General features: G+C 40.2%; 1 protein-coding gene and 1 long non-coding RNA gene across 2 annotated transcripts in view; both read right to left on the bottom strand.

Annotated features, from left to right (window-relative positions):
- The window catches only part of LOC134607801 (uncharacterized), an 876365-nt gene that overhangs the window by 138023 nt on the left and 710347 nt on the right, over positions 1-27995 (bottom strand). The gene's annotated exons all lie outside the window — the stretch shown is intronic.
- Positions 2-26403, bottom strand: SNX16 (sorting nexin 16). The gene is made up of 8 exons (XM_063450353.1): positions 26289-26403; positions 22263-22705; positions 16300-16386; positions 7825-7973; positions 4713-4782; positions 4462-4598; positions 2592-2708; positions 2-1951 (listed from the first exon to the last, which is right to left on the bottom strand). The coding sequence occupies exons 2-8, from the start codon at positions 22623-22625 to the stop codon at positions 1846-1848; spliced, it is 1029 nt and encodes a 342-aa protein (XP_063306423.1). The 5' UTR covers positions 22626-22705; positions 26289-26403; the 3' UTR covers positions 2-1845.

Below are 27995 nucleotides of genomic sequence, written 5' to 3'. Positions count from 1 at the left end.
ATTTAAGGTTTTATAATCCCTTTAATAAAAAGTAAAAAAAAAATAAACAAAAGCCAAAATAACACAGATGGTTAGGCACTCTAACAGAAATCAGTTACACCGGGGTTTATGACATTATTGATAAGATCCAGCTATGAGTTAAACAAATACTCCCAAAAAAGGTGATCCAGCCGAACTGTCAGAAATGTTAACTAGACAAGTAGGTGCAACTGCTGAAAGGTAATGTATTGAAATACCTGTCAGGAATTGTGTTTATTAATTGGAATAAGTTGTTTGAAACTACTACAGATATTGATATACACATTTTGTTGCCACCATTTAAAAAAAAAAATATATATATATATTAACCCCTAAAAGTGCATCGTCAGAAGTTGTTATATACACAGCTCTCCTATTAATCCTTAACACTGCAGACGTTTTACATGAGCAAATGTAGAGCCGTTAGGGGTTCCATCATTTTGACAGATTTACTAAGTACCCCTTTAGATTTCGAAGACTCTGGTAGGAGGAACCCTGAATAAACAAACTTTTCTTCACCCAAAGAGTATTTTAAAAACATGTATGCTGTACCACTCTTGCATTCACTCAGAGGAGAGCACCCAGACTATTGCCTATACAACATCATCAAAAGCTTCCTATAATAAACCCCCCCTCCCCCTAAATGAACTGCTCTTGCACCATAAAAGACCTGCTAAGTATGGTAAAGCATATTACTACGGTTCTTATGAAGAATACAAAGGAGGGGGGAAAATAATCAGTTATACGTGTTTCTTTTCTCAAAATGGTAAGCCACCTAGCTGTATGAAATGATATATCCCAGCACACACAAAAATTAGCCTACATTTGTTATTGCAAATATTTGCATTTGTGACTTACATTCTGTATACAATATATTATATATATATTTAATTTTTTTTACACACATATAATTGTCTGTTTTCTTGCTTCATATAAAAAGAATAACAAATACAGATTTCCATACACTTCATTTATAAATACTCTGTAATTTGGTACGTCTAGTCGCCTTACATTAATTCATTAAAATATTGGAAAATGCATATACATAACGATTTCTAAAAACATGAATTAATGAGAGGTATACACAATCCAGACTGAGCTTTGATTCAGTCCGGATGGCAGGAGGTGGTTGACTGCTAACCTTGCTTACTCAGAGAACACCAGCTTAACTATGGCTGCTGCAGACAGTATATTGGTATAACTAATTCTGTTTGGAGGATATTAAGAGATTCCCTAAATATTCCAAAGAAATGTAGAGTTCAAAAAAAAAAAAGCACAGTTGCCCAATTAAAAATTGCAAAACAGTTGTAACACTTGTGGACACACGTCTAGCCACAGAGTGTCATGTAGTTTTGAATATGTTAGAATGATCTTAACAGATGCTAGTAGTAGACTGGCACAGACTTTAGCATGTAACATGCAATTCTGTGTATAAAAGAGAGAACCACTGTCTTGGCAACATGATGTATTCTCTGGTGGCAACAATGTCATTCATAGAAATTCTTTGTCAAAAGTGCATGAAATAATTCCATTTAGATGGAATCGAATAGGCTTTAAACATGTATACTTTATCATTTACACCACTCATTTAAAGACCTTACTTGGTGATTTCAATTGGCATCAGTGACTCCTACACCCAGATTTAATATTTGATTTCCAACAAAATTATCCTAAAGCAGCAAAGGGCGGGGTTCATTTTGTAATTTTTTTAACATGTAAACTTCCTGTATTTGCATAAGTGAGAGTTCGTGTGAAGTCTCTAGTGCATGGCAACAATTTCGGAGACTCGCAGAACGTTAACATGAGTCTAGGCACTGTACAGGTCAATCAGACATCTTCATCAGGATCTGCTACCTCTGCTACTTCAATCTCTGGGATAAGTTCACCATGTAGAGTCTCAACCCAACAATTTTCATGGCTGTCCTTAGAAGAGCTGGTGAAAAAAAAAAATAATAAAAAAAAAATGTTAATGGTTTATTGCATTATTTAAAAAAACAAAACAAAACAACACAACAGTATAGCACAACCAAGTTCCAGACCACCAAGAATTTTTTCATTAGCTCTCTTTCTATTGCACTTTAAGCCCAGTGCTCTATAATTGTTTTTGGAACATTATAAGAGAAAAACATACCTGTAATCCACTCCTCTGGTGACATCACTCCTCGATGGTGGAGGGGATGGTGTTCTGGAGGATTGGTTGAAAAGATTACCTGGGCAACATGGGGGATATCTGTATTGCCATTGTTATCTGTTGCCAGCATGCTATGCATTGTGATGACAGACAACTCTTGTGCACAGATTAAAAATTAGCCAGCCCAGACCTCACGTAATGACTAGCTAATGCTACTGCTGGAGGTGGAGTTAAAAAGCAGCAAAGTGCATTCAAACTGAACATATGGGCTCCAAGCACTATGACCACTTCAAAACATGGACGCAGTTCTAGAGCTTTATCAAGCTTAATGTTAACCAATTTATGTTTACATGTAGAAAATATATATTCTTACATAAAGAAACACTATATTTATACACACACACTCTCCATGAGTTATAGGAATATAGGTCTATGCAAGTACCAGTTGTCTGTTAACGCAGTCTGGTCTGCTTCTATGGCGGATGATTCCACTTCTCCACTACACTCGCTCTCCTCACCAGAAAGCCTGCGTGTGCTGCTTTGCCCTCCAGACATTTCCCTGCAAGAGTTTATTTCACATTTAGAAATGAAAAAAGATAATTATGCTCATTGGTAAAATAAAAACAACTATATATACACACACAACATCTAGATATCTATTTTTTTGTTTCTGCTTCCACTCCACTTCCAATATATACTGTTCAAATTTGTCCTTATCGTTTGTTTTATGGCAGACAAACTGATCACGTGTTTCTAAACACAAGAACCAGAGATAGGTAGAAGGCTACCGATTTATCACAAAAGTCATGCAAAAAGACACTGAGGAGGACAGTGAAGAACTGTACCAATAGTTAAAGATAAATTCATTCTAAGAACACAAACAGAACACTTCATGCAAACATAATAAAACAATATTAAGATAACACATCCTCACTCAAAGTGCTGACATACTAGAACCAGAGTATTATAAAGACTGTAAAGACACGTTCCAAACACCAAAAAAATAAATAAAATAAAAATGTGCACAGGTATACTTTATCAAAATTGTAAAGCCTCATTGCTTAACGTTAGATGGATAGCTGTGGTGTAGACATGTATCTTGTACAGTTAGGCTACAGAAACATGGTGTACATTTGAAGTGGGAAAAACAAGGTTATCTAATTTTTTTTAGTAATATTCTATAGAGCTCATTTGCAGTTATAGGGAATTACCACATTGTAAATACTGGTTTTCATATGCATACCATAAATGATGCTAGAGAATTCACGGCATATAACATCATTAACCACTGACTATTGACTTAGTGTCTGCGGGATTTCTCTGCTCCGATTACACATAGTTTAGTCTTAACACATTAAAGAGACATTAAAAGCATCGAAACTACTACGCGGCAATTGCTTGGCAAGTGCTCTATAATTGTTTTTGGAACATTATAAGAGAAAAACCTACCTGTAATCCACTCCTCTGGTGACATCACTCCTCGATGGTGGAGGGGATGGTGTTCTGGAGGATTGGTTGAAAAGATTACCTGGGCAACATGGGGGATATCTGTGTTGCCATTGTTATCTGTTGCCAGCATGCTATGCATTGTGATGACCGTACAGGATTGGGCAAAAGTAATTATTCTAATGACTTCACTGGTTTGGTTACTCTGAGAGTCAGGACGGCAGAACAGGACTGGTTGCCAGGATGGTTGCAAAGCATAGGATGGCAGGTACAATTAAGGGATTCTATTGTAAAATGGTTGTCTAGCTTATTATAGTTACACATCAAGGTTAAAAATAAATGTATTTATATTTTCACCTTGGAGTGCTTCTTTAAAAGTCTGAAAACAATGACCATAGCAAAAGTATGCCTTTGTGGCTTGTATTCCTCAAACTTAAATACGGTACATATGCTTCAACGTGCAATTAAAATGAAGGTACAGCTGTACTAATGAAAAGAAGTGATCCATTCTCTCACATGAATGCAAAAGTAGGTTCTCAAAGCTATCAATATTGAAACAAAGAAAACATTGATGAAACAAACCAATGCATTTCATTAATTGTTAAACCTTTGTGGGAGAACAGGAACTGTCCACAATGGATAAATAGTACTCGTGCCACTTCCTGTTTGAATCAAAACTAGCAGTTCTTTTAATGTCAATATATCATTTATCCTTTCTTAAAAAGCAGATCTTACACAGATCAAAAAGGACACGTTCATCTCTGGATAACTGTTTCAGGAAGTTTACAGCAATCCTCCTTTCATTATTAATGCAACAAAAAAATATATTGGATTTTATATTCCCCCTTCGAAAATGAATCACTCACTGTATCCGAGATTCTAATGCTTGGATGTGTAGGTTCTTCTCATTTAGTAGCTTCTTAAGCTCATCCAACTCATTCTGTTTGTCTAAGAGATCTCTTTGTAGCCTGTAATTTGTTTCTTCCAGAGTTTCACAAAATGCCTGCATTGCAAACAGAGATGTCACTTGCAAAGATGTGATTTATTAATGCACATGTTATTGTATCGAAGAGAAAGTACTTGCTTTCTTAACATAAATAAAATAAAAATGACTTACTCTGCTCTCTTCCAAACTATCAAAAGGTCCAGGGGGCTCATCCAAACAAAGAAATAGTCTCACCGGAGCACTGCAAACAAAAACAAAACCAGTTTATTTGCCAGTAATAAAAAAAAATCAATAAAAAAAAATCGTGTTACTTTCTTTAAAACGGATTATGTTCAAATCCTTCATAACATTTGAGCGTGGAAAGCCAGGATAACGTTACACAGTAGAGATGAGGTTATAGATGGGCTGTAGTTGATGCCTATGTTTTCAGCAAGCTTTGTGTTGAAAATACTATTCACTAAATGCCGAAAGGCAGCCACAGTAGTGTAAATGTAATTGTTTCAGCTGATGGTTTGCCCATCTGGGTACATTACAAAGGGTAAATGCAGAATCTCGATGTAGGTTTGCTAATTTGCAATTAGTAATAATATAAGAAAGAAAGCAACTTAAAACAGGAGTTCCTTTAAATGGAAACATTACATTTAAACTTTAATTTTTTTTTAGTAATTGCAACAGTAAATACAATATTTTTATTTATTTGCATTGTACTCAGTTTGCTGCTGGCTCTGCTGGTATTCATGGGCATTTCTCTTTTGTTTTTTTCTGTGAGGACATTAACGGGGGTATGAGGGAATGATGATGTTTCATCATTAAAATTTTACAAAGAAACTTATATAATGAAATAAAAACGTTTTGTTGAATGTTAGCCTTTTAACTTTAGAAAATCTGTTTGTTTATAAAACATGCTGGTGCCAATCCCACGTTGTACTTTTCATCCTAAAATTATAATAAATCCTCTTTGGGAAAATTTAAATGAACAGTTAGACCAGCACATTAACAGGCAGTGTTACATGCTCCTGTTAGACAAAGTATAGATTGAGAAATTCCTTTGGATAAGAGCACTCTAATAAAATATAAATAATAAAATATCCTAGGACATATTAGTAGATAGAATTTGCTTTCAGCTTCCCATATGAACCCCCTAGGAGACTAAGTCCCACGTAGCCACAACAGTCTAGAAAGGAGATGTTTGTTTGCGGATGAGAAATTATTCATGAGCGTCCCACTGTAAGGCCTTTATATTTCTTGTGCTACATTGTTGTCTGGGCACAACATTTCAAATGACCTCTTTCAACCTTTATGGGGTGGATGAGTGCATCCTACCAAACACTACCATCTGTTGTGCTAGAATAGATAAAGCATGTGATTTAGGCTAGGAAAAAGTACTTGTGAATCGACAAGGAAACAACAAAACTAGTCTTGTGGGAAGAAACAAAAAACAAAAAAAAACTACAAGCTAGTTGTAAAGACAAACAGCAATCACACAAAACAGAATAATTTTTCTGTGTCATTAAAGCGGCACTGTCATGCCATACTTACCTTTCTCCTGTTGATTCTCTTCCTCTCTCAGAATCTGTTCTTTTTGTCCTTTCTGATTTAGTTCTCTTTAAAACACAAGACAAAATAAGGACTACTTTGTCCTATGTATTTTTCCTACGCTTGACGTTCTTTCACCAAAGGAGGAGCTCAAGTCCGCTCCATATCAAAGACATTTCCCCACAATACTTACCTCTTCTCCTGTGTTCTCGCATTGCTTCATTCGCAATTGGAAAGTCCTGTCATTTAGACAGGGCGCAGGCGAATTCACAGGATTTAAAAAACAAAAAAACAAAACAAAAAAAACCAAAACAGAATGAGTAGTTTATTTATTTGGATTAGGATGACATTTGTACAATTCCTTCGGTTCAAAATTTCATTTAAATGAATGAAATTCCGATATGGTCAAAGGCGCAGTCGTTTAGTACAGGGCTTGACAAATTTGCTTTGAATCTAGGCGCAAGCTAAAAAAAAATTAGGAGCCACTTACAAAGCTTTATTTTTAACAACAAAACTATAGTCACCAGGACCACTACAGCCTTTCCCTGCATGCTTTTCAATGTAAACACTGACTTTTCAGAAAAGGCAGTGTTTACATTGCTGCCTAGAGATACCTCTAGTGGCAGTCATTTAGACAGCCACTGAATTGCTTCCTATATCAGTGTTGCACAGAATGCAGCACCTAAATTTAGTGCCTCTACGCACTGCATGGCGGTACCTTCCACATAAAGATGCATTGGTTCAATGCATCTCTGTGATTAGATGCTGATTTGGTCAGTGTTTTACAGAGCATGCGCAATAGCTTCTTAGCGCTTCTCTATAAGAAAGCATTGGATTGGCAGAGATCACCAAGCGTGATTATCTCAGCCATAGAAGCGGGTCCAGCCATGGGGAGACAGATACGGCATAGAAAAGAAAGAGGAGTATAAACACTATTCCCACGTAATTTGAGGGGGGGCATGGTCACTTAAACAAACACATACACACACTGACAGACAGACACACACAAACTCACATTATTACATATTTTCATGCAATTCTATTCCACCCAGCCTCCTTAGCTTTGGGAAAGCTGGAATGGATCAATTTTCCCTGTGATCCACTGGGCAGCAGGCTTGGGGACAGTGGGGGCAGGCAAGCTGCTGCACGTTCTGTAGGCTGGCAGTGAGGGAGCTGTGCTTCGCTCCCTCGCGCACCTCTTAGTGAGGCCAGGGTTGGAGTGATGCAAAGCAGGGAGAGATCACAGCTCCCTCATCGTCAGTTTAAAGAATGCGCAGCTGGCCATCTAACCGCCTTGGAGGGAACAGATTCACAAATCCCAGGCTCCAGGACTAAATTCCTGGTCGCCATGGCGTTTGGGATTTGTCGAGCCCTGGCTTAGTAGATAAGCCCGTAATTCCAACAACACTGGTCTTTCAGCCAACTTTACCAATACTAAGTAAAAATTATTAGTAAATAAGTATTTGTAAATAAGGGATTTTTAAATCTCCCTCCTATCCCTGTTTGCTATGCCGGTGACTTCTGAGGACTATAGTGTCCATTTAAAGCTCTAAAAAACAAAATAAAATGCTGACATGAACTCTGAAAAGTCAATGTATCATGCAATACCACAGATCACTTGAAATAATCTTACAATATAATTTGTACCCAAAATAATGATGTTCACACTTGGACATTTGCTGGTAAACAAGTAACCAAGAACACCGACCACGTGAGAACAAATCACTGAAACAATAGTTCATTTTACCAGTGTGCAATGTCCTTGTGAGCCACTAGGTTCTGTAGGAACGCTTGCAGACCCAACTGTCTATCTTCCAGGAAGTCGTAGTTATAATTATCCTTAAACCACCGCTTGGGAGGCAGAGCAAGTCTGAAGCCTGGAAACATCTCTTTAAGCTAACAGAAGGACAAGAGAAAGAAAGAAATACTACTTCAGTTCAAAGTTACTTTTGGCCAACATTACATGATAGGATAAAATATTTCACTCTATACATGTAGAAGTATATTTACTAGCCTAACTAGTACTATGCAAGAGCAATATGGTGACTACCTTCATTATTCCTTTATGTACACGATAGATGTTTGGTTTTGCAACTCTAAACTGAACTAAATTGTTGCAAATAACATTTTATTTCAGGTAGAAAATCTATTTTAAGCCTTAGGGCAGGGGTAGGCAACCTTCGGCTCTACAGATGTTGTGGACTACATCTCCCTTGATGCTTTGCCAGCAATATGGCTGTAAAAGCATTATGGGAGATGTAGTCCAAAACATCTGTAGAGCCGAAGGTTGCCTACCCCTGCCTTAGGGAGACAGTTTGTCATGTGATTGAGTCAGACCACTTCGGAACAGCCTTTTGTTTCTGGAGCACATACTAGAAATCTAGGCGCTTTATTTCAAAATATGCAATGCTACAGATGTGCTTTTACTTTTTTTTTTATAACTCTGCAAAGTGATTGTTTTATTATTTGCATTAAATTTTGACTTTTCCTACAACACATAACCATCAGTTCTTACTTTTCCCAATGCCAAAAAGGTTTAAGTTAGATAAATAAAAAAATGTAAAGGAGAAAAAAAAAAATGTTTATACAATTGCTAGTACAATCTATTCCTGCCAAGTAAATATCTACAAAGGACTGCTATGACTAATTTGCATAATGGACGCTTTAACATGCTACAGTGCACAGTGAAGTTTCTTAACCAGCTGACTAGATATGATTCCATCAATATAAATTCTATGAGGTTGTGTGCTACTGCTAAAGTGGCAAAAACATGATGATCTGATTTGACTGACTTAGAACAGAAAAGTATGTTTTCAGCCAATCACCCTGGCTGTCAGTGTTGTTGTAGCAGAAATAATGAAAAATTAATTACCTTGACGATTTAGAAAGAAACTAAAAAAAACAAGTTTTAAAAGCCTGGGTTATAAAATTACAGCCGTGGGAGTGTTACCTATGCAATTTCACCTGGGAGTGAGATAGCATAACTGATCGCATTAGTTGCAATAAAAATAAAACCAAGAACAAAAAAAAAAAAAACACCATGGAAAGGTGTGTAATAAAAGGCATTTCACAGATCCAAGTATTCTGTTCTCGTATTACTTTAACCCCTTAAGGACCAAACTTCTGGAATAAAAGGGAATCATGACATGTCACACATGTCATGTGTCCTTAAGGGGTTAAACGGTTATCACAACTGAAAACACCAGCTCAATTTCATGGTTCTAAGCAGGCACAATATTTAGCAGTTAACGCTTTGTAACATATGTAGTGGTGAAAGCATTCACCATGAACCTGTGTTCTTTCTGATTTTGGCTCATAACTGCTACAATCTGCTGAAATTATTAAACTTAAGCAAGTTATTCCAGTGCAAGGACTGCAAATTCGACCTATCTGGGAAATAATTCCAAAAATGTATTATAAAATAATTAAAAGGGACACTATAGTCACCAGAACAACTATAGCTTATTGTATCTTGGCCAACCCAATGCTTTCCTATGGGAAAGCATTGGGATTGGTATTGAGCAACACATCTGATGTCAGTCAAGCAGGCAGCTCAGGGCCAGCAGCAGCAGACTTGAGTAGAGGTAAGGTTATACTAGATTTAGGGAGAGCAGGGGGGGCGGGGTAGATGGTGTTTTCAAAACTATCGGGTGAGGAATACGTTAGTCACCTAAATTACTTTAGCTAAATAAAGCAGTTTTAGTGTATAGATCATTTCCCTGCAATTTCACTGCTCAATTCACTGTCATTTAGGAGTTAAATCACTTTGTTTCTGTAGCCCAAGCCACACCTCCCCTGGCTATGATTGACAGAGCCTGCATGAAAAAAAACAACAGGTTTCACTTTCAAACAGATGTAATTTACCTTAAATAATTGTATCTCAATCTCTAAATTGAACTTTAATCACATACAGGAGGCTCTTGCAGGGTCTAGCAAGCTATTAACATAGCAGGGGATAAGAAAATCTTAATTAAACAGAACTTGCAATAAAGAAAGCCTAAATAGGGCTCTCTTTACAGGAAGTGTTTATGGAAGGCTGTGCAAGTCACATGCAGGGAGGTGTGACTAGGGTTCATAAACAAAGGGATTTAACTCGTAAATGGAAGAGGATTGAGCAGTGAGGCTGCAGGGGCATGTTCTATACACCAAAACTGCTTCATTAAGCTAAAGTTGTTCAGGTGACTATAGTGTCCCTTTAACATAAGCTACTATATACCGTATTTATCGGCGTATAACACGCACCGGCGTATAACACGCACCTCATTTTTAGAAAGAAATTCCAGGAAATTTCCCCCCTCCCATAGTATTCTCCCCCTCCCCTCCCATAGTATTCTCCCCCCCTCCCCTCCCATAGTATTCTCCCCCCCTCCCCTCCCATAGTATTCTCCCCCCCTCCCCTCCCATAGTATTCTCCCCCCTCCCCTCCCATAGTATTCTCCCCCCCTCCCCTCCCATAGTATTCTCCCCCCCTCCCCTCCCATAGTATTCTCCCCCCCTCCCCTCCCATAGTATTCTCCCCCCTCCCCTCCCATAGTATTCTCCCCCCCTCCCCTCCCATAGTATTCTCCCCCCCTCCCCTCCCATAGTATTCTCCCCCCCTCCCCTCCCATAGTATTCTCCCCCCCTCCCCTCCCATAGTATTCTCCCCCCCTCCCCTCCCATAGTATTCTCCCCCCCTCCCCTCCCATAGTATTCTCCCCCCCTCCCCTCCCATAGTATTCTCCCCCCCTCCCCTCCCATAGTATTCTCCCCCCCTCCCCTCCCATAGTATTCTCCCCCCCTCCCCTCCCATAGTATTCTCCCCCCCTCCCCTCCCATAGTATTCTCCCCCCCTCCCCTCCCATAGTATTCTCCCCCCCTCCCCTCCCATAGTATTCTCCCCCCCTCCCCTCCCATAGTATTCTCCCCCCTCCCCTCCCATAGTATTCTCCCCCCTCCCCTCCCATAGTATTCTCCTCCTCCCCCCATCCCATAGTATTCTCCCCCTCCCCCCATCCCATAGTATTCTCCCCCTCCCCTCCCATAGTATTCTCCCCCTCCCCTCCCATAGTATTCTCCCCCTCCCCTCCCATAGTATTCTCCCCCTCCCCTCCCATAGTATTCTCCCCCTCCCCTCCCATAGTATTCTCCCCCTCCCCTCCCATAGTATTCTCCCCCTCCCCTCCCATAGTATTCTCCCCCTCCCCTCCCATAGTATTCTCCCCCTCCCCTCCCATAGTGTACTTCCCCTTCCCCTCCCCTAGTGTACTTCCCCTTCCCCCCCCCTCCCCTAGTGTACTTCCCCCCCTCCCCTAGTGTACTTCCCCCCCCTCCCCTCCCCTAGTGTACTTCCCCCCCCTCCCCTCCCCTAGTGTACTTCCCCCCCCCCTCCCCTAGTGTACTTCCCCCCCCCCTCCCCTCCCCTAGTGTACTTCCCCCCCCCCCTCCCCTCCCCTAGTGTACTTCCCCCCCCTCCCCTCCCCTAGTGTACTTCCCCCCCTCCCCTCCCCTAGTGTACTCCCCCCCCCTCCCCTCCCCTAGTGTACTCCCCCCCCCTCCCCTCCCCTAGTGTACTCCCCCCCCCTCCCCTCCCCTAGTGTACTCCCCCCCCCTCCCCTCCCCTAGTGTACTTCCCCCCCCCCTCCCCTCCCCTAGTGTACTTCCCCCCCCCCTCCCCTCCCCTAGTGTACTTCCCCCCCCCTCCCCTCCCCTAGTGTACTTCCCCCCCCTCCCCTCCCCTAGTGTACTTCCCCCCCCCTCCCCTCCCCTAGTGTACTTCCCCCCCCCTCCCCTCCCCTAGTGTACTTCCCCCCCCCTCCCCTCCCCTAGTGTACTTCCCCCCCCCTCCCCTCCCCTAGTGTACTTCCCCCCCCCTCCCCTAGTGTACTTCCCCCCCCCTCCCCTAGTGTACTTCCCCCCCCCTCCCCTCCCCTAGTGTACTTCCCCCCCCCTCCCCTCCCCTAGTGTACTTCCCCCCCCCTCCCCTCCCCTAGTGTACTTCCCCCCCCTCCCCTCCCCTAGTGTACTTCCCCCCCCCCTCCCCTCCCCTAGTGTACTTCCCCCCCCCCTCCCCTCCCCTAGTGTACTTCCCCCCCCCCCCCTCCTCCCATAATTACTTACCTGTCCTGAAGCGTGGGCCGGCTTCACCGCTTGCACCGCGGTAAAGGAACTTTAATTTCATGTTCCGGTTTCCGGCGGGACTGAAAGGAAGTGTGCACACTATTCCGGAAACCGGAACATGAAATTAAAGTTCCTGTATGGGATATCGGCGTATAACACGTATCGGCGTATAACACAGCGTATTTTCAGGGGAAAAAAGTGCGTGTTATACGCGGATAAATACGGTACCTGTCTGTGGGACTATAACCTAAAATGGCAAGAAGTCAACCATTCAACTTGCTATTTCTTTTAGATAAAAAAACTAAATTAACATCAAACCAATGGGCACATTCCTACACATTTATCTCCAACTAATGGTTTGTAGATGCCCCAGGTTTACTCTGGTCATACTTTGGTTTCAAGAGCCTGCAAAACAGAGGACAGTGTACTCCAAAGTATTCCAAATTCCCTCAACCATCAAAAACACTACACAGGGTTATTTATAAAAAAAAAAAAAAAAAAAAAAAAAAAAAAAAAAAAGTGAGAGTTGCCAGGGATTTAAAGTGAATTTCACAATTTAAGGCTCCAATAGCCAAAATGAAAACAGAAATTTTACTTACTGTAAATTCTTTTTTCTTTTCCAATTATTTTTAAGGTTTTTTAAAATCACCTAAATTGTTTTTTCCCTTAAAAAGTAACCCTAAAAATAAACTTAAAACAAATAAATAACTTCTTTACCTCATACCTTAAAATTTCGATACCTAGAGAGCTGCCTCAGTCTTAACAAGAAATCACACGGAAGCCAAATGCTGCAAAAATATCCAACTTTAATACAAAAAAATTGGGAGGGCATGCTGTACTGTCACTAAACTAAGGAAAAAAGAATTTACAGCAAGTAAAATGTCTGTGTTTCCTAGCATATAGTGGCAGTACCTATGGGATATAGCAAGTTCCTGAAAAATGTCAGTGAATCAAATGACGACAGTCTGGAGCAGGTTCTGAGGAGGAGAAGAAGTCATATCTGCTTTGCAAATAGGTTGCCATAGCTTTGGTGGAGTGCGCTTTCACTGGCAGAGGTAACATCAGACTAATGACCTTGCATACAAACTTAATCGTATCAGTCAATATTCTGACAATAGTAGGTTTCGGTTCTTTGCCTAAATATGTTCCCTGAAAAAATTCATTTAGGTAAACGGAAGCTAGATGAGCATTTGAGATAAATTTCTAGAGCTCTTTTGACGTCTACAAGGTGCATTTCTCTTCCGTAGGAGATGAAGAAGCCAGGCAAAATACTGCATAATCCATGGCTTGAAAGCAGTAAGTGCTTTTAAGATAACCTTCATCTCTCTGTAATTGGAGGACTGATATGCCTCCTTTGTGGACCAAATGCCCTGCTGTAGATGTGTTTTCCCCAACTAAACTTTGAGGCATCTGTTGTGATTGTGAGCCACTCCCTTTGCCGGAAAGATAAACCTAGGGACAGCAACTTTGAGTTCATCCACCACAAGTAGCTTCCAAACTTTTGTTGACAGGCTGAATTCGGTTTCTAAGTCCTCTTCCTTTTCTGACCAATTCGTCAGGATTTCGCATTGTAGTGGCGTCATCCAGGCTTTTCCCCACTGCACTGCAGTATTGGAGGAAGTGAGAATACCCATCGGACTCATGGCTGACCTGATGGAACATGTTGCCTCCTTCGGTATAGAAGAAACTTCCTTCTTGATTCTCTTGATCTTCTGAGAAGGAAGATGAAGTGAAAGGCTCTTAGAAATCCTTAGCGCTGAAGCCAGGCCAAAGGGAAGGGACTTGAATTGGAAAGGTAAAATTCCTCTCCCTTGACTTGAGGATTGCGAATCTTAAATAACACCTTGTCCCGAACCCACCATGGGTACATGTAGATAGTGTCTTTTTTTTTTTTTAATTCGTGTTTTATTGAGTTTTCAAATTAACCTCATGGGAGGTACATAAGGAAAGAAGGGGTGGGGTACAAAAAGGTATGCATAAATCACATGGTTCACTAGACAGCTACATTTCATTATTTACAAACAGAGTTTTTTTTTTTTATTGTTTGCCATCTTCATGGTTTTATACATTTTTGCCTTTCTCCTGTCTCTATCTTATACATTGTGTACAGGTGTGTAGTCCTTTGCTTGCGCAAGGTTTTCTATTCGTACAAAGGAGGCTACGGTGGGTGTGTGGTTTTTGTTGTGTAGTCGCACCATCGTTGCCAGTTATTATGAGTGAAGTCCTATGTTTGGGTGCAGTTGTGGTTAGCATCTCGTATTGAAGGTATTGTTGTATTTTGTGATACAACAGTGTTGGTGCTGGACAGACCTTTTGTTTCCAGAGACACGCTATGATATTGTGTGTCGCTTATACCACCAGTTTTAATAGTTGTTTATCATGTAGAGGGGTTTGGGTTGGTAGATAGTGTCTTTTAAATCAAAAGTTGCCATATAGTCTCCTTTTTGTAACATACCGGTGAGAGAAAGAATGGTCCACATTCAAAACCTTTGATACTGGATGCATCTGTTCACCCTTTTTAGATCCACGATGGGTGAAAATGATAGGTCTTGTTACAGAACCAGAAAAAGTCAAGTACATCCCTTCGAACGATTGTTGCTTTGGGACCTACTCTGTGACTAGATAGATCATCTGATTTTATTTGAGATGGATAAGGAGAACAAAGAAACAAAGGAAATTTGGAGCAGGTTTTTCGAAGAACTTGGATTTTGTATCAGTCTCTGTGCTTCATACCCACAGATTTTATGTTGTAAGCTCCCATGCATGGCTGAACTATTGCAATCTTCCATCCACTTTTCTGGCGTCACAACTTTCTCCTCTTATTCTGTCTGTTTCCTTGTTTATCACTGAAGCTCGAATACCGGTTCTATTTACGAAAGTTGCAAGATCAGTCATTATATTGAAAATTCTTGGACTTTAGGATGGGAATCTTCAATTCCATTTATATCTTTACTGAGAAAGGGCCTTTGTTTTACGAGTTTCTAAAAAGGAGCGCTAAATAGTTTGCGCTTCTTTCAAAGGGCAATTTGCACAATGCAGATTTGGATGCCGCATCTTCCATCCAAGATCTGAGCCATAATGCCCTTCTGGCGACCTGAGACAATCCCCTAAGTGGACGGTTTGAATACTTCCTCAGATATATCCAACACTTTATTCACCAGCCAGATGTTTTCAAGCAGATGGACTAATTATTTCTCTAATCCTTCCAGAATACAATCTTCCAATGATTGTAACTAAATATTCTGAGCGTTGGCAACTAATGCCCCAGCCATATATGCTTTACACTGAAATCCTGTAATTTAGTAAATTCTCTTGCAGAAAATCTCTGCCAATTTGTCCATTGGGTTCTTGAGACCCCGTGGACTTGTTCTGACAAGCATCTTTGCTTCTAGGGAGGCTGGCACATCATGAATAGGCACAGTGCAAATTCAAATCTTGCGCCAAAAGCTAAAATTTTGGTCGCACTTGCTCAATACCGTGATTGGAAGACAAAGCCACCCAGGAGTGCCTTCCACCACTGTGGGTAGACTCCAGGTCTGCTTCCCGATTGGTGCACCACCTGGGACATTCTACCTTGAATTCCACCAGAACATAGGCCATAAAACCAGAACCTGTTTCAGCATCCCATAACCCTGAAGGATTAGGAGGTCTGTGTAATGCAGCTTGTCACCCGAGGAGCTATCAGACTCCCCGAAGCACCAATCCTTGTGCTTCACCTACATAAGGAAAGAAAGGGTTAGACGTCTGTCTCGATTGAGGAACAATATAGAACTGAGGTAGTGCTTTGGGAATCGGCATTTTAAGGTATGAGGGAAAGGAGCTAACTGTTTAGCATTTTATTGCAGGATTAATTGTCCAGCATAAGAAAGTACATCCTATAGGTAATGCCACTATATACTAGGAAAAACACATTTGACTTTTTCTAATTTAGTTATTTTACTTCAGTGAATTGCCCTATACAGGGAGCAATGTATGGACAGAGATAACACATACCACTGCAACGATGGCAATGCCAAACAATCAAATTACAATTAAAAAAAAAAAAAAAAAATGCTGAGTCACATTGAAAAAACAAAAACAAAAAAACATTTAAACATGTTATTTGGCTGGTATTTTTCCTTACCTTATCATTAAGCCTTGAAAAATCTGTATACCTTCTGAACACAACCCAACTCTCCTCTGGGCTTTTTTTAACAAGGACCTTGTAAACCTGCCAGACAGAGGGAAATTAGAAAAATCACAGATTCATGGTTAATCAATAAGCACGTTTCTCCACAATAGTTACCAATGTGCTGTGGCAAAACGTCAAAGAAAACATAAGAAGAAAAGGATTCAATTGGTCAGGATTCTCTGTGTCCATTTATTGCACTATTAACATGTTCGTAGTCATAAAATACATTATCTTGGTTGAAGGGAACACAATAACACACAAACACACAAATAAAAACTGGTTTATTAATTGAATAGAAAAATCAAAGATTCAACGTGAATATAAAATTTAAGGCCAGACTAAATGAACTGAAAGCACAGCGGACTAAGAGAATGTTTCCGTTTGACCTTAGTCTGACTTTGTGGGTATAAAGGCTAGACCATCGAATTTTGAAAGGTGAAGCTCCTCTTCCTTCTGGTTTCAAATTCTGAAAGAGTTTGAGAACCACAACATCAACATGGTTGTTCACTAAAGTAAGAATTATTGGGAATTCTAAATAAAAAGTGAATTTCACATTTTAGACCAAAATAGCCAAGCTACAAACAACGACGTTGAGAACTTTTCCAGTTTGGCTTTTTTGGTGTTATATTTGAAATTAACTTTGAATTCCCAGCAATTCCCTGCAAGAATCCTAATGGAAGCTATAAAATACATTAAAGCTAAGCTTGTACTTGCAGTACCCCTTCAAAACTAAGCAACTCCCAGTTAATTTATCAAACCCAAGTTAATTAAACTAAAACTACAATTTAATATCTACAGAGTTCCAGGTATGTGGCTAGACAACCAAATATCTGGATGTCATAATGATAAAATATCACCAAAAACATGAAGTTGACCATATCATTCCTAGAAGAGGTTCATACCAGCATTGGACACCACGTAATTCTCTAGATCAAGTGTGAACTTGCAACCATAAGCAATTTAAGAAAGTTATAGGAAGAACTGGATACAAATACAAGTATTTATACTTCTTCCTTTCTATTACACCTTAAAGGGACACTATAGTCACCAGAACAACTACAGCTTTATGTAGTTGTTCTGGTGAGTATAATAGCTCCCTTACATTTTCATGTAAACACTGCCTTTTCAAGTGGCCACTGAAGGGGATTCCTGGCTCAGGGCTGCACAGTAGGCAGCAGTGCCGTTCAGCGTCCCCACGCTCTGCATGGAGATGCTGAATTTTTCTCATAGAGATGCATTGAGTCACGGCATTTGACCCCGCCCCCATGCTGATTTTAGCCAATCCAATGCTTTCTCTATGAAAAAGCATTGGATTGGCTAAAAATTTGCCATTTTGATGATGGCATAAAGGGGGCAGAGCCAGCCCAGGCGGACCCACGCGGCGCTGGAAATAAGGCGAGTTTTAAACTTTTATTGGGGGGGGGGGGGGGGGGGGAGAGGGGAGTACAAGCCACCTATATGGTGGGTTTAGCACTATAGGGTCAGGAATACATGTTTGTGTTCTTGACCCTAGAGTGATCCTTTAAGATACACATTTTTATTTAGGTGTTCTTGCATAGCAAGACCACTTAATGTTCTCTCACATATATATTATTCTCATTATAGCCAAATTTACCACCATAACTCCTCCCACAGTTTTTACACTACATAGACAGTTATATACCGAAACGTGCGGATTGTTCCCAATTGGATTGCTATTACTTTGTGGAACGTTTCGCCGAATGGTTCTCGAAATATCGTCGTTCTCGAGGAAAATTGGTCCCATAGGAATGAATGGCAAAATGTCCAAAGCTAGAGTGGGAGCTGGCAAAAGCTGAAAAATCAGGACATGATTTCTAAACTGCCACCACTCCCTCATTTTCAAGCCCACCTACACAAATCTTATATCAAAACGTTCAGCTATCCCTGCTGCCACTAAAAATGTCCACGGCTAAGCCATAGTCCTGATTGTTTTCACGATATGACCATTTGTTTGCAACTCACGCCGTCCATTGACATTCATTGAAACTCCACACTAGCCAGCTCAAATTTGAAGGGCAATTTCTAAACTGTGACTGTGTCTCCATTTTTAATACTTCAGAGACATACTATGCATCAAAATGTAGGTCTGGGTCTTGTGATTCTATATAAAGCTCTTCGCTGTAGGATTTATAGTTTTTAAAATACGACCGTTTGAAGATGGCAACCGCCAAAATACTTTGACCTGTGCCAGGCTGCAGCAGCAAGTGATGTCATAGACAGGGCCTTTTGCACCTGCTAATGTTTTTATAAATGTATGTTATAGACTACTGGTGGAGGCAAGAACACTTCACACAATTTCCCCAGAAATTGTAGCTTTCTAGTTATATTTGATTTTTTGATATCTCACTGATGTCTTGGAAGACCGTTTGTGCCTTTGGATAACCACTGAGATACATTAGGATTTCTTTGCATTTGTGTGCAAGGATATTTTGCCCCTTATTGGCTACATATGGTATATAGAGTTTCTAATCAAGATTTTTCCATTTGGACACTTGGTTTTAATTGGTACCACTCTTTTTCTCCCACAGGTGTCTATTTTTGCTCAGAAACAGTACCGGTTTAAATGTTACTATAAAAGTATGAGATTGCACCACCAAATCGCTAGTAGAAATCACTGATTATGCAAATGTCATAAAACATGCCACCAATTCACATCCATACATTTTCATATGATTTTGCTGCTTTTTCCTTAATAATGATTAGGATATCCATCATTTACATGATGTCATATACTCCAGTTTGACCGTCAGACCATTTACACACAGATAGAAATGAATATGTAAGGAAAAATGACAATCAAGCCACAGATCACTTCTGTTCAATATCATTAGGGTAAGTCAGGATGGGAAGGTATGAGAAATATGATGGGAAGGTATGAGAAATATGAGGTAAAAGGAACGAATGAGACAAACAAGTGATTTTAAAGCGTTTATAAGTGTAGGATGAGAGTACTGGGAGTAGCTGCAAAAGTGCATTCTATGATGTGTATGTGTAGGTGTGTGATGGAAGGATTTGAATATTTATGTATAATATAGATAGGAAGACAGACACACCATTGTGATTTTTATTGTGTTTTTCCCCCTCTTGTTGACCTTTTGTTTCAGTCTATATAATCACACAATATGTTAACTGTTTTACAAACAAACCTTCCAGAAATGTAATAAGATCCAGTAAACTCAATTATTTGAAAAGATCAGTCTCTATGTATCAACCAAATAAAAATGTGCAACAATTGCCAACATTGTGTTTATTTTAAGTATGTAACCTTGTAACTGTCAACGAATATAGTTTTAAGGGTAACTATTGTCATTTCACATATACCAAGGGCATACTTGATTATAAGAGGCTGAAAGTATACTTCCTGCCTGGTAAAGAAAACTTTTGTTTTTACAAAAAAATAATAATAAATAAATGACACTTAAAGGGTAACAGGGATGAGCAGAACAGGTCACACAAAGATGCTTCTGTTAACTTCACAATATCAAAGGAGCCAACTAGCGACCATATGATCTCCTACAAGCTGTAGTGCGAGCATGCCACTTGGGCTGTCCTCAAACCAAGATTCCACCAGGTGCTCGCAGATCAGACCCTCATATAGCATATCACTACTATGGGAATTACACTTCCACATTAGAAAATAAAATTTTTGTGTGTGTCAGTGCTTTAAATGGGCCCATTTAAAAGTTATTTTTCTAGGACAAGGGTGCAATCATTGCAATAATTTTACTAATTAAAGGGTAAAAAAAAAAAAAAAAAGAAAAAAAAAAACAATCCCCCCCCCCCCCCCCCAAAAAAAAAAACACCCCAGCATAGTACTCTACTAAATACATATGCACAAAGGGTCTTTCAGCTTTAAACAGTAAGGTAAAGTGTCAGATATTTGGAAAAAATCCCATTACTTTATAGAAAGAAAAAAAAAAGATGTTCTATTCTCTCTTTTCAGTTATTTGTTGCCGATAAATATCGCTACATGAATTTTACTTTTACTATTGCTCATCAAACATTCTGACAGAAGATTCGGAGCCCTCTTAAAGGGACACTCCAGGCACCCAGACCACTTCTGCCCATTGGAGTGGTCTGGGTGCCAACTCCCACTACTCCTAACCCTGCAAGTGTAATTATTGCAGTTTTTTTATAAACTGCAATAATTACCTTGCAGGGTTAACTCCACCTCTAGTGGCTGTCTATTAGACAGCCACTAAAAGGAACTTCCTGCTCTATAGCACGCTGTGTAAGGACCTCCAGCGTCGCTCAAATCCCCATAGGAAAGCATTGAAATTCGTTTTCAATGCTTTCCTATGGGGAGACGTAATGCGCATGCGCATTAGGTCTCCTCGGCCGGTGGGCGGGATCAGTCTCGCCCACCGGCCGACGGAAGCACAGGGAGGAGCGGCACGGAGGAGGAGACAGCGGCGAGGGACATCGCCGCTGCCTCAGGTAAGTGACTGAAGGGGTTTTCACCCCTTCAGTAACTGGGGATTGGTGGGTGGGAGGGAGAGGGACCCTCCAGTGCCAGGAAAACGGATTGTTTTCCTGGCACTGGAGTTTCCCTTTAAAGGGACACTCCACTGTTCAAATATATAAACAAAAATCGCTGTTTAGTAGATATTTGCATACAATTGTGCATTTTTTTTTTTTATTTGATGTATATGTGAAAACAGCTTGCAAAAGCTGCAGAAAGCCTTTGAAAGGGCACCCCTTTTAAACCAACTTATACTTTCTGTGGCTGTCCAATCACAGACTTCCCAATGCAGCTCAATGAGAGGTTTTTGGAAGATAGGTGCTCTGGACAACTGCCTGCCTCTTGAGTTTAGAACCACTGAGCTAATTACCAGAAAGTTAACAGGACCAGTTGTCTGAAAGCCAGAGGTGTTACGAGAGAAATATATTAAAAAGTGCTATTTTCTGTTGAAATCACGACTTTTGTCTATAAATTCTTCACATACAAGGAACTTCAGCAAGTGTTTTAGGGGTCCTAAGAGTCAATTTGAACAAAAAAATAATAACTTTAGTGTTTTTGTTCTATGTAAATTACGATTAAATACACTTAAAAGGTAACACTGTTGACACGATAACCATTTAATCTCATTGGACAATTATAGTGCCTGGAGTCCCCTGGCACTGTTGCTCCATTTCCAAGCAGTTTAACATTGACTGGATGACCTACTGAATGTATGGGATGTATGGTTCAGGCAAAGATTACACACTTCCTTCTAGCCATACCAATTCATACCAGCAATGTGTATCGTGAAAGGATAATAGCAGTCAGCTGACACTCTCAGACAATCACAGGCACCCATTAATGATCCAAGGTAATGCTTCCTTGTTAGTCCAAGCACAAACAATAAAACTAGCACAATTTCTGTTTTAAGAAAGACATGAGTGCACATTAAGATGGTGACTTGATATATAGAACTATTGTGTACTAAAATTCCCAACATTCACAACTACTGCATAAGGTTCAGCTAAATTACTGTTAAGGCATTCTGAGACACTGACTTGACCCAGGCTCTCTAGTGGTGAAGCCCTGAGGAACTACACCCACAGCTTTCAAATACAATAACCAGTACAATAAGCTGTAGTGAGTATGCGGCTTTGAGTTTACCTTTTGTAAGAATCAAGTTACAAATTACTGTATAGCTGCAATTTAAAAATTCAACAAAACTTTTTATATTAATACTGTTTTGTGGGGAGAGCGAAGATTTATACGAAACCTTAATTCACTATATGAAGACAGACGTTTAAAGCATTCATTTAACATCTTATTGCACATTTCAGAAATAAGGCTTGCTAGCTGGTTCTGGAACGATAATGAAGAGCTGGAGAAAAAAAGAAAAAAAAAAAGGAAAATGACACTGAAGCTTAAATAAAAATAGCAAATTTTGAAAACGCACCGTAAACTTTGCCCTCTCTTCCATCACTTCATATCCTAGTATGGTTGGTGTAGAGGGTCTATCATCCAGCTCCAGTACATCAGAAGTAGGACCATCCGTTGCTGGCCGTGCACTATATTCTACTGAAGAGTCAAATTTAGTCCTTATTAGAGGGCTGCTGCACACAGAAGATGAGCAACTTGCTTGATCAGGCACACTTAGCTTCTTGTAACTTGTAGGCTTGGGTTCTTCAGGTGGCTCCTTGGACGAGTTTGAACTAGTAGAGTTGCTACCAAGGGAACACCTCCGTTGCTTCCTATTTACTATGCTGCTTGAAGACGAATTCCCCATTGGTAAAGGAACAGGTACAAAAGGGCTTGCCATCTTCTCTGCACTTTCACCTGGTCTGCGGTGCCAAAAGAAGTAATCTAATAAATCATTCTGTTGTCTCAAGAACACAGCATCTGAAAAACCATTCACAAATTTTTGAGGTTCAATAAAATAAATAGACAACTGTTCTTGCAACCACATCAAAACACATGAACATACTATAAGTCATGAAGCTATAGACAGAAAATATTAAAAAATTATTTTATATATATATATATATATATATATATATATATATATATATATATATATATATATATATAAATAAATAACTTATTTTTTTACACTGTACTTTGAATCAATTAATCCTTTTCTTACAGGAAAACTCAATCGCAATCTTAATAGTTATGTAAAAATTAAGTTACGTTAAAGGGGCACTATAGTCACCAAAACAAGTTTAGCTTATTGAAGCAATTTTGGTGTATAGATCATGCTCCTACAGTCTCACTGTTCAATTCTTTGCCATTTGGGAGTTAAATCACTTTGTTTATGTAGCCCTATCAACCCTCTCTGCATGTGACATACACAGCTATCCTAAACACTTTCTGTAAAGAGTCATCTAATTTTTATACTTCCTTTAGGGCAAATTCTGTTTAATTTAGAATTTCTTATCGCCTGCTCTGTTAATAGTTTGCTGGACTCTGCATGAGCCTCTTGTTTATAATTGAAGTTCAATTTACAGAGCAGGAGATGGAAACTTTTAAAATAAGTTACATCTGATTGAAAGTGAAACCATTTTTTTTTCACAGCACGCTTTGTCAGTCACAGCCAGGGGAGGTGTGTCTAGGGCTGCAAAAAAAAAAAAATTCACTTCTAAATGACAGATAATTGAGCCGTAAAACTTTAGAGGTATGATCTATACACCAAAACTGCTTCATTAAAGGACCACTATAGGCACCCAGACCACTTCAGCTCAATGAAGTGGTCTGGGTGCCAGGTCCAACTAGGATTAACCCTGCCTGCTGTAAACATAGCAGTTTCAGAGAAACTGCTATGTTTACATATGGGTTAATCCAGTTTCTACTGGCTGTCTCATTGACAGCCGCTAGAGGCGCTTCCGCGCTTCTCACTGTGATTTTCACAGTGAGAAGACGCCAGCATCCATAGGAAAGCATTGAGAATGCTTTCCTATGGACTGGCTGAATGCGCGCGGCTCTTGGTGCGCATGCAGCCGATGACCGAAGGAGGAGGAGAGGCCCCAGTGCCGAGGGAGCCCGGTGCTGGAGAAAGGTGAGTGTTCCTCTCCCTTCAGTCCGGTGGGAGTGCAACCCTGAGAGTGGGGGCACCCTCAGGGCACTATAGTGCCAGGAAAACAAAGTCGGTTCACATTTTGCTAATTTGAAAGCATCCTTACCAGACCTGCTATTAGACTTATACGCAACCCAATTTACTGTTTAGTGAACCAGGCTCTGTTTCAGAATGTGCTGAGCTGCAAGCCATGCAGCGCAGTCTGCGTCTCGGCTCTCTTTCTCTCTCTGGGAAAGTGACAGAGTTTTCTGTATCCTCTCTGCATCGTGCACACGTCTAATGCACAGTATATAAAAAGAGACAACCAGGAAACTAAGGCGCCTTCATGGACATCTGTAGTAGGCCGTCTTTAGTAGCAGCAACTTTTACAAAAGAACATGAGAGTGGGCTCAGGGTGCTTTGAGGTTACATTTTTCAAATTAATTCCAGAAAATGCCTGTACTATTCTCAGATTACTGTAATTTATAGACTACCAACACATTCTGCAGTATGTTACAGTTTGTTTAACACATGCAATAGAAAATGAATTAAAGTAATCAGGAAAGAGATATATTATTAAAAAAAAAAAGTGATAAAAAGTTTATGTATCCCTTACCATTTGCTTGCAAAAACGCAGTCTGCTTTTAAATCTTTGTAATGGCACATGTTTATAACAGAAGCAAAATAAGAAACGCCAATATGGGATTGTATACAAAACCCAACTTTCCCTCATGCAGATAAATAGATGTTGTCCTGAGGTAGGTGTCTTTTTAAATCTATACTTTGGGGGTTTGGATGTTGGCACACATAGGGTTGGATAAACTGGGTATCCCTAGGTACATGACTTAGAAGGGATGGTGTAACTATTACGATGGACTGAATTAAGCATTTTCCTGGCACACATCACAGACGTCTTGGCACTATTTACAAAACCAAACTTTCCCACAGTACACAGCTTATAGTGAGTTGGCTTCACTACAGTCTAGATGAATGTAAAGTGATGCAGCTTGCAGGTTTAAAAATCCAATTAAACAATTACATCCACATTTAGCAGTTTCGGAGATTAATCAATATCTCCATCATGGCTTTCAAGACCACTCAGGTCTCTTATTCAAGTATGTTTCTGACACACCCGCAGTAAGCCCCCCTTAACCACCTGTTCTTTTTGGGTATCTAGCTGTGCACTATATATATATATATATATATATATATACACACACACACACACACACACACACACACAGCACGCTTTGTATATATTGTTCCCTATTCTACACTGCAACAGAATACACTGACTCCTTTCAAAGAAATGTGTAGCAGCTGTTCTAGAAAGGACCTTTAGGAATATAATGTTGGCTTTACCGTTTGTAGTGAGTCAGGGTGCCTATTCAATATAGATGCCATGTATTTTAGATTTCTTATACATTTGGGCAGACGGGTGAGTATTGCAGCTTATAGTATCAGAATACATAAACGGTTCCTTCCCAGTGCACTCACCAACTTTTAATTGCTTCCAAGAAATATTTATGCATGACAAACAAGGAATAGTGAAGATTTGAAAAACAGCCAAACTTTATGCTAAAAATATCCAAAATAAATAGATTTTCTAACTCAAGGTTTTGCTTTTTCCTCCCTAACTTTATTGTGTTGTAAACCTCTCTTCATTATTGAGATTTCAATTTGAGAGTTAACAGGATGCATTAAGCATAACAAGACTGAATAGTACATGCAGGTTTTCCCAACTTTATTTTTATTTTTTTAAATGTGCTGTTTTACCAAAATTTATGGATGTCTGTCTACTTTTGAGCTAGGCTAAAAGGTGGCAGCTACACATATACCACAAAAAGTATACTTTAGAACAGGGGTGGCCAAAAGGGTGTAAAGGTAGGAAGTTCATGGAAAATACTGATTTAGGACATCCCTGCTCTAGGCGTTCTGTATTTATATTGTGCATGACTTTATATTATTTATATTAAATTGCACTAATGCAGTGCTACAAAAAGCCATCAGAATCCCACATGATTCTGATTAATATATCCCTTCTCCAAAACAGAACAAATATTTTATTTAGAAATCAACCACAGCCAGCTTCCTGCACACCCTCCTTTCCTCCACTTACAAGCAGCACAATTTATTGACCCATAAATAGAGCTTTAAAAAAAACAACAACACTTTTCTGGACTACACATCCCATGATGCTCAGCCAACAATCCCAACGGCTGGGCATCACGGGAAACGTAGTTCACAACAACAGTTTGGCATGCGAATAGCTTTAGCCATCCCTGGTGTTAGGGAGACCAGTCAGACAACACATCCCCCATGTAAACACACTCACACACCGGCCACGTGACCCGCATGGTGCCCCTCCATGCAGTCTGTAGGATCCCATTACTGACACCCGGCCCCACCCTGGCTCCCACCTCGCCGTACCTTGACTCTGGCGGCGGCAGTCTGTAGTGTGACCGTCTGTCTGCTCTCAGCCAAACCCGCCCGGTGTTCACAGGGAGACTGCTCTATCCTGTCCCAGTGCAGCGGTGACTGGAGCCCAGCGATGGGCGGCGGAAGTGACGTCACAGGCCGCTTCCCAATAGATAGAACACCGGCATTTTACTGGAGCCTGGGTGGCATAGACAGCCTGGTATAGAGAGCCTGGCATAGACAGCCTGCTATAGGGAGTCTGAGTGTCATAGAGAGCCTGGCAGAGAGAGCCTGGCATAGAGCGTCTGGCAGAGAGAGCCTGGCATAGACAGTCTGGCAGAGAGAGTCTGGCAGAGAGAGCCTGGCATAGAGCGTCTGGCAGAGAGAGCCTGGTATAGAGAGTCTGAGTGTCATAGAGAGCCTGGCATAGAGCGTCTGGCATAGAGAGCCTGGCATAGAGAGCCTGGCATAGAGAGTCTGGTATAGTGAGCCTGGTATAGACAGCCTGGCATAGAGAGCCTGGGTGGCATAGAGAGTCTGGCATAGAGAGCCTGGTATAGAGAGCCTGGGTGGCATAGAGAGCCTGCCATAGAGAGTCTGCCATAGAGAGCCTGGGTGGCATAGAGAGCCTGGCATAGACAGCCTGGCATAGACAGTCTGAGTGTCATAGAGAGAGAGCACGCTATTTAGTGATAAGAAAGACTCACTTGGAGTTGGGGCAAAATTAGAGATACAGTGTTTTTCTTATAATCCTTTCCTATTATTTAATAGGAGGCTGGAGGCACCAAGATTGGGCATGTTGTATATAGAGACTCTGAATTCTAATCTTACAGAACTTCAAATTCAAATGTTTATTTTAATTCAGATTTGGCTCTGGTTTTAACAAGTTTAAAATATTCACATTCCACTGTAAAATATGCCTGATGACTGTCTTGGTGTTACGATGAAAAAAAACAATTGTGTTTGATTTTTAGTTTATTGCGACTTTGGAGAATTCAAAGTAAATTTCAAATTTAAGACCAAAACAGGTGAACTGAAAAAAATTCTGTAAGTCAACTATACTGTTTGGCAATTTTGACCTTAATTTGAAATTCCCATTGAATTCTCAGCAAATTGTTTACTCAGTATGTATTCCTTACACTATAGTGGTCCTTTAAGGTTAGTAATTGATATGTGTATTCTGAGAGTCATAGTCACAATTTAGGTGAGTAATACAATCATGTTTTACTGACACTACTGTCCTGAATTGATAAAAAGCAAACAGAAGGACCAGCACTGTACAACCAAATAGATAAGAAAAGGAGTCAGCGAACCTAAAAGACGGGGCTCCATCAAAGACCCAACAGAAATAGAATAATGCCGCTCAACAGGAAAAGTCTACGCCAATTGTGAACAAATGTGTTTAAAATCGTAAAACACTAAAACAAATAAAGAAAGAGCAAGTAGCAAATATAAAAGTCCAAAGTCAGTGCATAAACTTGCAAAGGTAGGAGCCAAATCCCATAGAGGAGTCTTTTCGTCCTTCTCTATAGGGATACTGGATCTAAAGGTTCTTGGGAACCGTATAGATATACAAAGTAAAACAAAGAAGAAAGCCGATAGTGCAATATGTTCCAATATTTAGTGGTACTTTTAAAGTGCAAGTCTAATATGGTCCTACTCACGTTTTATAGAGCTAAGCTCTAGTATGATGGGTGTACCGTGGTATAATCCCCACTT

This window comes from Pelobates fuscus, chromosome 4, assembly GCF_036172605.1.
Source record: "Pelobates fuscus isolate aPelFus1 chromosome 4, aPelFus1.pri, whole genome shotgun sequence".
Taxonomy (NCBI): domain Eukaryota; kingdom Metazoa; phylum Chordata; class Amphibia; order Anura; family Pelobatidae; genus Pelobates; species Pelobates fuscus.
This window is presented reverse-complemented; position numbering and strand designations above follow the sequence as displayed.